Consider the following 14,487-nt stretch of genomic DNA (forward strand, 5'->3'; position numbering starts at 1 on the left):
TCAGAGAAAGGCAAGGGCAGGAGAAGATGCAACTTCATTTTCCTAGAAATGTAAGAGCTATTGTGTTTTCAGAAAGCAGTTTAGATCTTTTTAGTAAAGGTGCTCCTCTTTTTAAAAGCTCACTATTGAGCCTTGGGAGAAGCATGGCTAAGCTATATGCTGGAGTCTTAGCAATGTGAAAGCAAGTGTTTTAAAATCTGACTGGATAGAGATGATTTCTGTCTGAATGATGGTGTTGCATCCTCACAATCATTAATATTCCACTAGTCTAGAGCAGGACTTATGCTGTGCTGGATGAATGTGTTTAACTTGAATCTTTTCTTCTCAAACCTTTTTGCTTCTTTACACAGGGAATGAAGTATCTGTGCATTCCTGCTGCTGACTCACCCTCGCAGAACTTGTAAGTATTTTTTAAAAGTAAATCATGAAACCCCAGAAATCCTATGGTACCATGATGCCTATTTTAAAATTTGCTGAAAGCTCTGATTCTGATCTCTAATGAGTATTACACAAATAAGGGGTTTAATCTTTTAGGAAAACACAGTAACACTTCATTTCACCCTGCTTTTTGATTTGTGGCCTTAAACTTCAGGAATTCCTTAGTGAGTCTGAGCCTAATTCAGTCACAGTTTATTCTAGCCACTGTTTTTGTCAATCTTTGTGTTTGGCTCCTCTTTTTTTTTTTTTTTTTTTTTTAAGTGCCAACTGCAGCCATTAACAAGTATTTGAAAGAGGTTTGAAGCCTGGTGCCTCAAGGGTTGAAATAAATTTCTCACAGTGGGCCTTCAAAACAAAGTCCCTGTGTGCAAACTACCCCTGACAATCGGCTGGGGACTTCTTGAACCTGCCTCAGAAGTCCCTGCTGCTCTTGGTATAAGCTGGCATGGCAGGGAGTTTTCTGCCCTGCAGTGACTCTGACCTTGAGGATATAGGTACTGCAGCTAGAGTGTCCAAGCCTTGCTCTTTCTCATCTCTGCTAAAGTTCACCTAATGCTTACTGATTTACCCCTGGTTTTAATTGAGCATGCCAAGCCTTGATTCCAAAGAGAGATCAAAACAAAAGGACTTGGATGGTGACCAGCTCTTTCTTCTAGGGCTCACTGTTTGTGTTGGGGAGAGGTAAGGGGGGTTTCAGCCACATCCTGCTACCAATTTTTGGTAGAGAAACAAGTAGTGGAAAGAGGCCTGGTAGGTACGGAAGGAACTGCAGCACTACTTTTCTCTTGTATCACAGCAATAGTCTGGCTCATGCTTTTGGGGGATATTTTTAGAGCATGTGTTTCTCATAGTCTAGAAAGATTCCAGTGTGGCATTTGATGTCTGATAATTTGCCTTTTTATTCTGCATTTCTGTCATGATTTTGGGTGAAGGGAAAAAAAAAAAGGCACCACACCCCACCCTCAATAAAAAACACCCTAATCCCCTAAATTTCAGGTCTGTAATGAGAAGGCTGAGAGCTAACTGCCTTTGTAATGGACAGCTTCTGTGGCCTTAATATTTAAAATAAACATAAATAAATTTAAAGAAATATCTTTTGGGAAGGAAAGCTAATATGAGATTAGAGGAAAGCATTCACATGTCATTAATTGTTCATTGGCATTTTGAAGTGTGTAGCATTTTTGACAACATTTTCTAAATCTGCTTCCTTTGTCACTAGAGATAAATTGGGAATAGAAAGAGAAAGGATGGCATTTATGATGAACATTAATCAATGTACAATTCCCCTCACTGTTAAATATCAAGGAGTTATATTGAAAGAACAGTTCCTGTGCTTGCGCTGTCTGGCGCAGTACCATGGCTCTTAAGGCTTCAGTAAGAAGATAGAATATTTGCATGAATATTGTTTCTGTTATGCTGCAGGCATCTAAAATACTTGCTTTGGTATCAGGTGGTTGCAAGCAAACGTCATTACTTCTAATACTGATACATTCCATCACTTAAAATAAAACTTGATGAGTAACCGATTTTTCTTCTTTTACTTTATACAGTCCAGGCCTTCAAGTAAAATCAAATCATGATGCTCACAAATAGCACCATTGCTTGCTTTGCACATGCAGTCTTCTGAAAGAAAGAGGAAGTTATTTTTGTTCAGCCTGAGAGGACTGGATGCAGTCTTATCTAGGAGTGGTTAACCATACTGCCTGTGCCCACTGTGGAGGGAGGGATAGCTAGGGAACAGGAAGGGAATTGGTCCCTCTGCAACATCTTTGCATGTCTACCCTCTGCTTCTGAAAGAGGGATTCTGTTGGTTTCTTTCTAGGGAGAAAAAAACAACCAACCAAGCAGCATCCTGTATTGCAGGTTCTTGTGTTCTCTTAGCAATAGTTAACAGGCACAACTGATGGGGTGCACTCTGCTCTCTTGTCTGTTTCCCAACAGCAAGGACCAACTGGAAACCTTTTACCCACTGAATTTTGTGACTGTGAGCTCTTAATGCACTTCAGCTCAGTTTTTGTGAAGAAAACCTTTGGTTTCTTGTGTGAATAATGCATATTTACTCCTAGAAAACTTTAGTGGAGTTCTTTTCCTCAGAGGGATGACTTGCCAGGGACATACAGCAGGGATTCCCCTGTTAGCATGTGGCTATTCACTAAAGTGTCTCAAAAGCTTTATTTTTCTCCCCTGTTCTGCCCCAACAAGCATGGGGAGAAAGCAATTGCTTTTCAGACTCAAGGTACTTCCTAGATTTAAATCAATGTTTTCCCTGGTCTGTGAGAATTTTACCTTGGGCCAGTAACTGCTCCAGAAGAGTCATTCTCTATAAAAGTCATCACTAAAAAGTTATTTCTATAGAAATAGAATCTTCCCTTCCTGCCCTGTTCCAGTTAATTGTCTTTGGCTGGCTGTCTGTTTCTAGGGAATTAGCCTCTAACAGTCAGGTGGTTAGTGGTGAGAATACAGAAGCCAGATGACCTATTAAGAGGAGAAAATTTTGGTAGATTTTTTTCTTTTTACATCACGAAAGGAAAGAAACATCAAGATGCTTTGTCCTATCTGATGTGGATGCTATCTTTTTAACCTTTATAAATGCTTGTAGAAGTCCAACTAGCAACAAATGAAAATATAGCTCTAGTATCATAAGTCTGCTCTTGGTCTTGTTTTGAATTATGCAGCGTGCTCTAATGCGTAGTTTAGATAACTTCTACAACATCCTGGTAGGGGCGTTGTACTGGTGGTTCTTCCTGTGGTGTTTTCCCACTGTAAAGATGATGCAGTTCAGGACCCAGCTTTCAGCTGGGAGATGCAAGAGTCAGATATCATGTAATAAATTGTCCTGAAGTCCAACAAATGGGCTGCAAATCAACACATTTGTCAAGTGCTTTCCTGTTAGAGATGATAGTCAACTGTTTTGTGGTTACTGTAAGACTTACCATTCTTCTTTGTGTCTGGCAATTGCCACAGAGCTAACTGGTCCTCAATCTTAGTTTTAATCTGAACATGATTTTACCATAACTTTGAAAATGAGTTTAAGCAACTGTGTCTACTGGCTTCAGAAGAGACCCTGATGCCATAGGGTTGTGGAGGAGTACATACCTCCTTTTCTCTGGCTCAAGATGAGGAGGGGCCAGGGTGCTATAGAGCAGCACTAATTCTAGATGTGACTATTTCTCTTCTCATTTTCATGAATGCCTGTAAACACACTTGAAAGCACATCAGCAGACTGAGCATCAGCGGTGAGGAAGGGTGAAGAAAACTGGGTGAATGGAGTTCACGATGTTTAGTACCTTGCAAAGGTGTTATGCTCAGTCACAGATATTTTTCAAACCAGAGTGTTGGAAGTGTCTTAACAAAACTTGTGTGAGACCATTGAAATGAATTCACTCGTGCATGAAGCTACCCTCCTGGCCATATTTTCTAGAGAGAAAGAGAAAAGATGAGAAGATCAGGTTGTCAATACAACCTGACCAAGCTTCATCTGAGTGAATGCTTTCAATCTCAGCTAAGCTCTTCATTGTGCAATAGCAAAGCCTCTTGCACACATAGCCAGAGATCTCATTTATCCTCTAAGTTTGTTTATGTGAAGCCTCTTGTGCTCCCCTGGCAGACCTGAGCACACTGATTTCTTAGAGCTCAGCAAGCGACAGTGGTTTGGCGTGGCAGTCCGAGTACACATGCATTTGTAAGGCTTTGTCTTCACTTATCCCACATGCTTCATCAGTTCCTTGAGAAATATAAAACCTTGAGTTGACCTGCTGTCCAAAAGCTTGGGATTGCATTGTGCGTTGAGATTTTCCAAATAAGCTGCTCAGGTCTTCTCTAGCTGTGTTTTCCATGTTGTATCCAGTGATGCAGGACCTGTGTTGGAGAGGGAGTCCCGGGCTTTGGGATCTTCTTTTTGTTTATTCCAGTTAGATATCGTTGCCTTTGCAAGTTCTGCAGGCAGTGACATCCTGTTGCATCAGTGTTGTCCTTCAGGTCAGGAGTGTTTACAGTATCAGCAGCTGCACTGTTAGGCAGGAAGGGAAGCTTCCTTTTATGTGGGTATTCCTGATTTTTGTGTGGCTGCTGGTTCTGGGCTGAGGTTTTTTTTCTTTTACCCTTGTGGTATAATATTCACTCAGAAAGGGGAAACATCTTGAATACAGGACGTTGTGTTTCATGGGTGTTGAGCGCAATGTGCTTTCAGGTTTGCCCTTGCCAGCAGGCCTGGCAATGACTGCCCCCTAAGAACCTCTTTCCTCTGCCTGTGTTGCCCACATTACTGCTGCTTGTGAGCTTGAATTGCAAGAGCACTCAAAGGCCACCGTGAACTCCAGCTCTGTTGAGCTAAGAGGTGCTACTTGCAGCTGTGGTAAAACTGCAGGCAGCACCAAAGGCAGGGTGTGCAACTTGGAACTGGGATGCAAAGAGGCAGTGCTGCGTATTCACTCAGATGATGACAGCTGCCCACTCGCTATCCTTCACTATGCCTCACTTAAAATGAAAGGGGCATGTGTAAAGGATAATGAGATTATAAACCCTAAAGTTTGCAAACAGAGTCTTCTCTACGTTTTCTCCTCTGCTGCTTTAAAACAGGCGAGCTGTAGGCTGACACCCTGAATACAGGCAGAAGGGGTACTGCCGTCTGAAAGGAGAAGACTGGAAGGAACTAAAGAAAACAGGGCTTGAATTGAGAATTTTTTCATAGCAGAGACAAAAGGGAGTGATTTCACATAGCCAAGCAGAAAGTCTTAATGTTTAGACATGCCTTAGCACATGGCTTGAAGGAGGAGGTAGAGTTAGAATGAAGCATAAGTTTGGGTAGCAGGTAGTGTCTCTTTGTGAGAGACATTACATCTGGAGAACTGCTCATGTAGTTGTGCTGAGTTCCACCTGACATCTGAGCACACAAGGACATGTGAGGTCAAGTTACTGCTTTAAGAAGTATCAAACACAAACCAAAATACAGACTTGACAGTCATCAGAATAAAGTTTATCACACTGTAGTGCCTAAAATACCAGTTTCTTACTTGGATGGAGTGGCAAATAACTTATGCCAGTGAGTTCTGTGTTTCATTGGCAGACAATAACTTTTACTTTGTAAGACCTGTATTCAGTTCTAAATTCTAGAAACAGCATGAGGTGAGCTTTCGGATATATTTCTTTCTTTCTAAGTAGTGATTTTACTAAATGCAGCACTTTCTTTATCCTCCTTCTGCTTTTGTTTTCAGAGCAAGGCATTTCAGAGAGAGCATCAAATTTATCCATGAGTGCCGGCTCACAGGTGAAGGCTGCTTAGTTCACTGGTATGTATACGACTTGCTAAACAAATTCTTTTTAAGGGTTTCTCTACCTTGATTAGGATGTTCATCATTTTAATGATTTCGTAATAAAATTTGTGGTCATCTCCCCTCTGTAGCCAAATCCTCTTGGACTGAATTGCTCCCTTTATTCAGAAAGACCCAGAAGATTTGCAAATGCTATTAAAGCCTTATGCGAGGGCATTCGAGTCTCTGGGGTGGGCAGCTGCTTGGAGATGAAAGGAGCTGAAGAGATTCCTCTTGACCTTCTCTTATCAAACATCTTTGTGGGATTTATTTAACTAGGAATGTGTTGGCTGAAGACATACTATTTATTTCTCATCATTTTAATAGCTGTATTTCTAAATGTGATTTCCATAATCCTAATAATTTGATTAATTTCTCTAACAGCTGTTTTGGTGACTTCAGAGTTGTTAAAAAAACCTGTCTGAACAGAAATTGATTTTCCCCCCTCTTCTTAAAACTGCTGAAGCATTCAAATGTTGCATTTGTTAATAGCAAGACCCTGATTGGAGAGATGCTCCTAGGACTGTAAAGAATAGAAAAGGAAATCCCACCCTGGGTTTTTTGTTGCTCTTTGCTATTGGTTGTGGTCTTTGTGCTGTATGTCCACAGGACATAGCTGAGTCTGTATATGGAATCACAGTCATCTCATGATTTGAACTCTGGACTTGTACACAGGCCCTGAGTATAAACCCTCACTTTGCTATTGACTCGTGACAGAGCTGTGCATGAGCCATTTGGTCAGTCTTGGTGTATAGAAAACAGGAATAAGTAGTCTGAATACTGATAGAATTTTAAAAACCATATATTTAAATTTGTGAAGTATTCAGAAACATAAAATGGTGTAAGAGTCTGGTTACTCTTTATTTTGACTGTGGTAAATATAATTCTTAACACATTCTTTATACTCTGAATAGAAATAATTCTGAGTTTGTCCAGTGTTGTCCAACCAGACATCATGAATGATTCTTACTCTATCCCAGCTTTTCATCTGGGGAAACTGGAGTCCTGAGAGTTTAAGCTGCACAATGCAGTGGATAGCAGAAAGAGGAACTCAAGCAACCAGACATATGTACCTCTTATTGGTTCAGTTAAAGTTCATTTTTGCCCCATGAAATTGCAGCCTTTATTCATGGTGGAGAGGAAACAGTCTTATTTCTCTGCTCTGATCTTTATAAACAGAAGAAAGAAAGGGTGACTTACTTCTGCCTTTTTAAAACCCAAATCTAACTTAGAATGTGTTCACTGTCCCCTGCTTTTGTGACTACTTGATACTTTTTTCTTCCTTTTCAGCCTCATATGAGTTACCACTCAGAACCCACTTTCTTGATCACGTAGATTTTCTTCTGCTGCATTTGAAAAAGTAGCACCAAAACTATTTAACTCAAATATTATAATATTTCTTCCTCATGACAAGCAGCACAGCAGTCTGTGATGTTGAGAAGTAATGCTTTTAGCTGTGACAGGTGAAGTACAGCACTGCTTCACTGTTTAGCACCCCCTTCTCCATGCAGCCTTGCAGGTGTCTCCAGGAGTGTCACACTGGTGGTTGCCTACATCATGACCATCACAGACTTTGGCTGGGAAGATGCACTGTCTGTTGTCCGTGCGGCGAGATCCTGTGCCAATCCAAACATGGGCTTCCAGAGACAGCTACAGGAATTCGAAAAACATGATGTTGATCAGGTAAATGAACTACAAAAAAGAGCTGTGAAACACAACTCCAAGTCAGATCATGGGCTACTTCTCATTATTTTGTGGTCTGTGTGTTTTATCTGACTCCCCGTTTTTGCTTTGAGGGAATGGCTTCTTAGCCCAGCCAGTTCCGTGAAGGGGATACAGATAGATCTGAAGGTGTCAGGGAATGCTGGGTGGGAAAAGGGATGAAGGACACCTCCTGTCCAGCTGTGCTGTCAATCTAGTGGTTGCTTCATGTGAGCTAAGACACAGTTCAAGATTAGCACCTTTAGAGGGGTAAAAGGTAAAGGGTGAATTCTCAGAACACAAGTAAAAGGCCAACCTATAACTACCAGTTGCATAAAAGTAGTGGGTTTCCTCCCAACACATTCATTTGCACTAGTAAGCAGGAAAGAAATCATCATCACAGATCTTTCATGTCCAGGAGTTAAAGTAAGTCCTCATTATGGTTTGTCCATAAACCCAAGTCCTCCCACCTTCTGTGGCTAAGAGTTAATATGTTTTTTGATGTTTAGGGCAGCCTCAGATCTGACCCTTTTTTTTCTTATGAGCCTTTGAAGGTTTTGTAGTGCTAGGAGAATCAGCAAAAGAGTTGGACTGCCAAAGGGGTGTCATAAAACAAAAATGAGTTTCTTACTCCAAAAAAACCCCATCCTACGCAAAAGACCTGCTCCCTGTGGGTGATTGGTGACTTCCACTTACGTTACCAACCTACTGTGGCTGTCCCTTCCATTTTCCATTGCTCAGCATGTTGTTGTTGTGTGGGCTTTTGTGCCTAATGTGCTTATTGAAAATAACAACAACACAGGCCAACCAAAGTCGGAAAGCAAAAGACACGAGACAAAGGATGTTGTTTTTTTTATTCCATCCCTGTCATTCTGCTGCAGAAAGCTCAGAGTTTAGAAATTACCATTAGTTTTGCCTGATGCAGTTAGCAACTGTAAATATTTGCGTTTTTTTTTAATATTTAACTGAATGTTTCCTGGAGCATTTGGAACTGGTGTAAAGGTAGAATAACTGATTTTTGAGAGACAAAAGTCAGAGAGGGACTTTCCAGACTTGTCTCCTTCCTCCCTTACAGTCATTTCTACTCTAATTGGTTTGGTCTAACAGCAATGACAATTAAGGCTGTATGCAAATAGCCTGATAAAGACAGTAACGTCTCTCTTTTTTCATCCACCATGGACTGCGCATTCTGTCTTTATTCACTGAGGGGGAGGCAGTAGGTTGCAAAAAGAAGTATCCACCTGTATTCACTGGCTGGGCTGTAGTTTCTTACTGTCTCTTAAGAGCAACCACATCCTCAGCAGGTGTCTGTTTACACACCTGATTTCGGTGGAATGATGCCATCTGCCAAGGGCGTGAACTTTTTTCAGATTTCAGCAGCATTTGGTGTTTTGCTGTTCCACTAAAGGGTGGTGGTATCCTGTGGGCTCTCTGGAATGTTGTCCTCTAGATCTTGGTCTTATAGAATGAGGTTTAGTCACTAAGGTCACGATATAGTTTGCACCTGTTGCAAACTTCCACTTGGTAGCCTGAGGCTTTAGATTTGCCTGAGGACTTCTTTAAGGAATAGGAGGAAGCATCTTTGATGAGGTACTGTCTCCCAATATCCTAATAAATTATCTTTATGGATCCAGCTATTTCATGAGCCCCAAACAGAACAAAGCTATGAAGGTTAAGGTTTGGAAATTTAATATTATCCCCACTGGGACACAACAGTTGGAGTCTGTGTTTACTAGCTGCTTCTGCAGGTAAGCTCAACAAAATTGTCAGGAATTGGACAGTTCCTCAGCTGGAATTGTCCTCAGCTGAACTCAAATTCTCCAACAGGCAAAGAAGTGTCAGAGTTGAATGGATAGAAAAAGTGAACATGTGAAATTTCCACTCTTTCCTATGAAACAGAGTTATCTGTTGGCACATCTGAATCAAAGAAAAGGAGTGGGGGATTTAATATGCACTTACGGAGCTTGTTGGCATACAGGTATCTTGTGGTGAAAAAATGCGGGTTTAAAATGAGATCTCATGACAAAAGAATACATTTGTGTTATCAAACACAAAGATACTGCCTCAACCTCTGAAAGCACCTGAGCTGAAAATTGCTGCAAACTGAGGAAATGGCCAGTGAAAAGGTCCCAGCATTATTGTCCTGCCATTGCTTGATTCTTTCCTCATCATTTATATCTGGTTGCTCTCAAAGCAGGATACAGAGCTGGACTGACCATCAGATGGGCCTGGTACATATGTTACCATGTACCATATTCAGTCATTCATATCAGTAACATATGGGGCCCTATTCTATAGCTTATAAAACTCATTGACCATTTCTTCCTAGAAGACACCTATTAGGATATCCACACTACATTTTTTACTGCTGGTGTATGTGGGCTCAAGTTAAAAAAGCCGGTAAGAGTGGTTCCCTTTCTGATCTTCAACCTTCTTGCAGCCTTTTGTGACTTGGACAAGTTGGCTGATCATATTGGCTTCCATGCTAATTCCTCTTATTGTTTGTGTATACAGGAGGAACAGGGAGATTTTAAGTCCAGGATGTCCTTTCCCAGCAGGTGTTCCTTACTCTGTATTACTCCAGTCAGCCAAGCTGTTCCACAGATGTATCATTTCAGGAGATATAAGAGGTCTCAGTGATTTCAAATATGTGATTTGAAATTTCAGCTGTGCATTCTGTGCTGCTGTTTAAGGACATGCAATATTTGCAGTGCTTTTCTTTAAACTGTATATGATAATATAGGTTATAATATAGGTTATATGATAATAAAGGTTATTGAAATTCTGTAGGACAGGAAGAAGAATTACTTCTGCATCCATTTCATGTTACTATTAAATCATTTATGTCTTTTCTATTTCTCCAGTTCAGGCAGTGGCTGAAACAAGAATATGGGGAAAACTCTTCTCAGGATCTGCAAGAAGCCAAAAATCTTCTGAGCAAATACAAAGAGCAGGCAGAGTTGCATCAGACTACTGGAGGAAGGCAGTGGAATAACAACTTCTCATCTGTGCCATCACTCTCATACAGCAACTACACAACAGAGACCTAGTTGCAAGAGGTCGATTTTTTTTTTCTTTCTCCTTTTGCAAAACATCTTGCCATGTTTTCCATCCCATCTTCAAGACTTTCAGCAGTAAACCATACAAACTGTTGATTTATAGAAAGCTTCTTGATGACATTATGTGTGTGTGTGTATGAGTGTGTTTCACACAAGTTGGTAATTTGGGCAGGATCAAACTCTGTTTATACCCAGAGACAGGATCCAGTTACTGTGGCTGAGGCAGTTTGTCTGCCAGCCACAGCTATGTCCCCTTCTGCCCACATGGCCTGGCATTTGCTGTGAGGTTAGCTCAACTCCTCCTGTTGTAGGCTAGCAAAGGGCTTGGAGAGATGAAGTCTGGTGATTCAAGCTGTGGCAGTTTGGCATCTCTGCACTCGTAGTGTGGCAAAGGTGTTACTGCACCTGAAGAAGGGAACTCAAGTCTGTTTCTCTGCTGCTCCTGTTCACAGTCCATTGGCGGGAAATAGCGTGGAGGTGGGCGTGAGCTGGAGCGCAGGCTGAAAGCTGGAGCAGGTGAGACAGGGGCCCAAGTACCTTTCCCCAGCAGTGGCATCTAGGAGAGAAGTGGGACAGACAGCTCTGAGTAATAACACCTTCAGCCGCCACAGTTGTCTTTGCTTCAGTGCCCGTGAGACTGAGCTGTCGGCAGAGCTGCCACAGACCAACAGCGCCCAGGCTGTTACCACAGCTCAGCTGATGTGCAGTGATTTAAGCCGTGGTCTCCCAACATAAGCTTTTCTGGAGCATAGTTTATCATGTCTCCAGAGCCACTGAACTTCATTCCCCACGGAACACGTGCCTCTTCAGCACACGCCCCTGTGCACATGATAACGTGTCTCCAAAGAGTGGGCTCGGTGTGAGTGCGAGCACCTGTTTCTTTGCTTGTGCTGTGGTTTGCTCTTTGACTTCAGCTACCTCAAAAATGCTGTTCTTGTCATTGTGGTTGTAAATGCAACCTTGAAAATTGCCTTGTGTAATCTTAATCTAACACTGAGTGAAGTAAGTGGGTGCGTGTGTGTGCGAGAGTGCGTGTGCACGTATATTTAAAAATGTATTTGAGAAGTTTATTGTTTTCTTTTAAAATTGCCCATATTTCTCACTGGTTTAAAGATTGAGTTGTTGGAATTCAACTTTCCTGCCATTTAAACACCACTATATATTTTGCTGTGATCAGATTTACGGGAATACATTTGTACAATATGTTTTAAACTAGGTTGAAACTGGGGGCCATACTCCGGTCTTGGTAGCGTTGTGTGTTTCTGGAATGGAGCCATTGCCTGACTCAAGCGGCTTGAAAAAGTGTAACTTCAAACATGTCAGTAGGGATGCTGGGCAGTGTATTGGTTTCTAATGGTGTAATGTGGGGTGGCCCTGATGCCAAGATCATGATTCCTTGTCTTTGACTTGGAGGATGGAAGGCCCACTTTTCTTGAAGATTCTAGAAAATAAAAAGTACCACCCAAACAGCCAAGATAGAAAACTAAAACCAAACCCTTCATTTGTTCAAGCGTGGTGTCTATCATGCTAAAAGCTGAGCACTGAGTGAGAAGCCATCAGCATACTAAGTAGTATCCAAATTGTGTCTCTTTCAATTTCTTTGGTACTCTGGCCTCCCATTCCTTCACACGATTCCTCTGCACGTGATTTCCTGCTTGCAGGTGGCAGTGAATTCTTTGGATGGGAGCAAGGTTTTTGGGTCAAGTAAACTCTGGCTGTTAAATATCTGTTGTTAAGTATCTTAAAAAAATGTTATGGCTTGTGAAATATGGGTCGTACATATCAATAATTGCCTAAAAGGAAAAAAGGGAATGGGGTGGAACTGACTGTCCATTTAATCTGAGGTCAAGCATGCATCAGGGTTCTCATTGCACTAAGTTCTTGAAGTGTACTGAGCATGATGAGAGCAGGATAATCGTATCTTTGTTGCAGTAAGGGATGTTGCTGGATTTGGGAACAGCGCTGGAACTGACCTTGTTTTCAAGCTTGCAGCTAAATGAACCACTGCCTGTTTGGTATATCCAGCAGTTGCTCTGTGATTGCCTGGTAAGAGAGGTATTTAGCTGTTCTTGAAGATGCTGATCTGCAAATAATAGTCTGGTTAACAATTCCAGCCCAGCAGTGTCCACATTGGCAGTCCCTTCTATGCTCTGAGGGTAGATGTAATAATTGGAAAATGTTTTCCTCGGTAACAGGGTCTGACACGCGTTCAAGATGCGGGTCCGTTTGTTCAACCCTCTACTCATAATAGGATACGTAGGGCAGCATCAGCCTGTCCCCAAAGGGCAGCTTTGTCAGAAGTATTCTGCCTATGGTCTTGCAGGTATCCAGCCAGTCCTTCCTGTAGCTGGCTGCTAGCGCTGTGTATCCTATAACACTCCTGTCCTTTCAGTAGTAACGCTGTGGGTGCTCGTAAGTTGCCAGTTCTTTTACTGTTCTGACACATACAAGGCAGAATAGGAGATATCTGTTAATTTTCATGTGTCCCAAGATTAACCTGCATTGGTTTTTTTAAAATAGTTTGGTTATGTCCAAAGAGTCAGTCCGCTGAACAGGATTTTTTTTGGAACTGAGTTTGGCTTTAGGGCCATATAGCCAACATCAGTGTGTGTTATGCTGCAGCTCCAAAGCAGATACAGGGTAAGCTGGGAAGACGGAGGGAATGCCGTATTGTCAGTGAGTGGAAGTGCTTCTCTCTTTTTGAAAGTCAGAAGGGGTATTTTCTGCAGTGTTTGCCTTCAGCATCTTCTGTAGTGGTCAGTGTGTACTGCATACTGCAGGTAAGAGCAGTATAAGAACAACAGCAGTCTAAGAAAACTTGAATCTAGTTTGTCCATGTAGAGAACAGAACGATGGTTTACTCCCTAATTACCACGGGTGCAGAAGAGAGAGCTACAGTTCTCACCTTTAGCCTTTTAGAGAGGGAGAGGAGCTAACGCAGACTGAGAATGTGACATGATTTGTCTTCCAACCAGCCTTTCAGTGGCAATTTGTAGAACTTTCCAGCTATCTGGAAAATGACTAGACCCAATTCACCTCTTAGTAGTTGGCCTTTGTAGTGTAGATGATGCATTCAGTTATTTTGTTTCTGTACTTCAAAACACTGTCCTCATTTTGATGTTCACTGGAAAATGTATGAAGTTTATAACACCTTATTGGATATCCAGATTTGAAATGTATAATCAATTTTTTTTGGGCTAAACTTGATATCCATGTGTGATTATAAGCAAATGTCTAGTGTTTTAGAAACTAGGTAATGGATAAATGCATTAATAGTATTTATTACTCAGTTTTTTAACCTGGAAAAAGTTGCTTCCTTACATTTTGTGGTTGAGTGGGAAGATATGGCAAATCATATCTGTTTTTTAAAAGGGATAATAACTTTGTTTGCTATAATGGCCACCACCTATAAAGATGTCAGTGAAAAATTATAGCAATTATTCCACTAGTTAAAAAATTCTAAATCTGGTAAGCTTCTTGATTCTCTGTCTTCCTCTTCCTGGGCATCTTAGTGAAGCCTTGATTACTTTTTCCAAATGTTTGTATTTAATACGTTCTACAATTTTTTTATAAATAAAATTAAATGTTAACACCTGATCTGCTTTTGTATTTCTTGAAATCAGTGATAGTGTCCAGAAGGCTTCTACTCGCTGTTTGTATCCCTGCAGATACAGTAAGAGTACAAGACTAACTCATTTTGGTGTTTTGATTACTTTTTTCTCCTGCACACAGACTTCTTGAAACGACCTCTCTTTTCACCAACTACTGCCAGGTGAGTTCAAGAATCTTTAGCGCAAGCACCTCTTGATAGTCTCCCAAGAGGTTCTTGCATGTTGCTGTCTTACTGATTGTTGCTGGCCCGTCTTTGCAATGGGGTGTGTGGTGAAGCCAATGTTTTTTATTATTTTGAAATACTTTCTTTTCCATAGCACAGTGATTTAGGGCTTAATCAGCTGTAAAACTTACCTGGTTTTCAGGCT

The 14,487-nt window shown here is 41.3% G+C and overlaps 1 protein-coding gene across 3 annotated transcripts in view; it reads left to right on the forward strand.

The window, feature by feature from the left end:
* Positions 1 to 14,104, forward strand: part of DUSP22 (dual specificity phosphatase 22) — a 44,029-nt gene extending 29,925 nt beyond the window's left edge. For all 3 annotated transcript variants that reach the window (XM_053941018.1, XM_053941026.1, XM_053941035.1), the window contains exons 4-7: positions 351 to 400; positions 5,652 to 5,726; positions 7,259 to 7,430; positions 10,313 to 14,104. In XM_053941018.1, the coding sequence (XP_053796993.1) occupies positions 351 to 400; positions 5,652 to 5,726; positions 7,259 to 7,430; positions 10,313 to 10,498 (483 nt within the window). In that variant the 3' untranslated portion in view covers positions 10,499 to 14,104. The remainder of the gene's footprint in view (positions 1 to 350; positions 401 to 5,651; positions 5,727 to 7,258; positions 7,431 to 10,312) is intronic.
* Positions 14,105 to 14,487: the final 383 nt, after the last annotated feature.

This window comes from Vidua chalybeata, chromosome 1 (genome assembly GCF_026979565.1).
Source record: "Vidua chalybeata isolate OUT-0048 chromosome 1, bVidCha1 merged haplotype, whole genome shotgun sequence".
Lineage (NCBI taxonomy): Eukaryota > Metazoa > Chordata > Aves > Passeriformes > Viduidae > Vidua > Vidua chalybeata.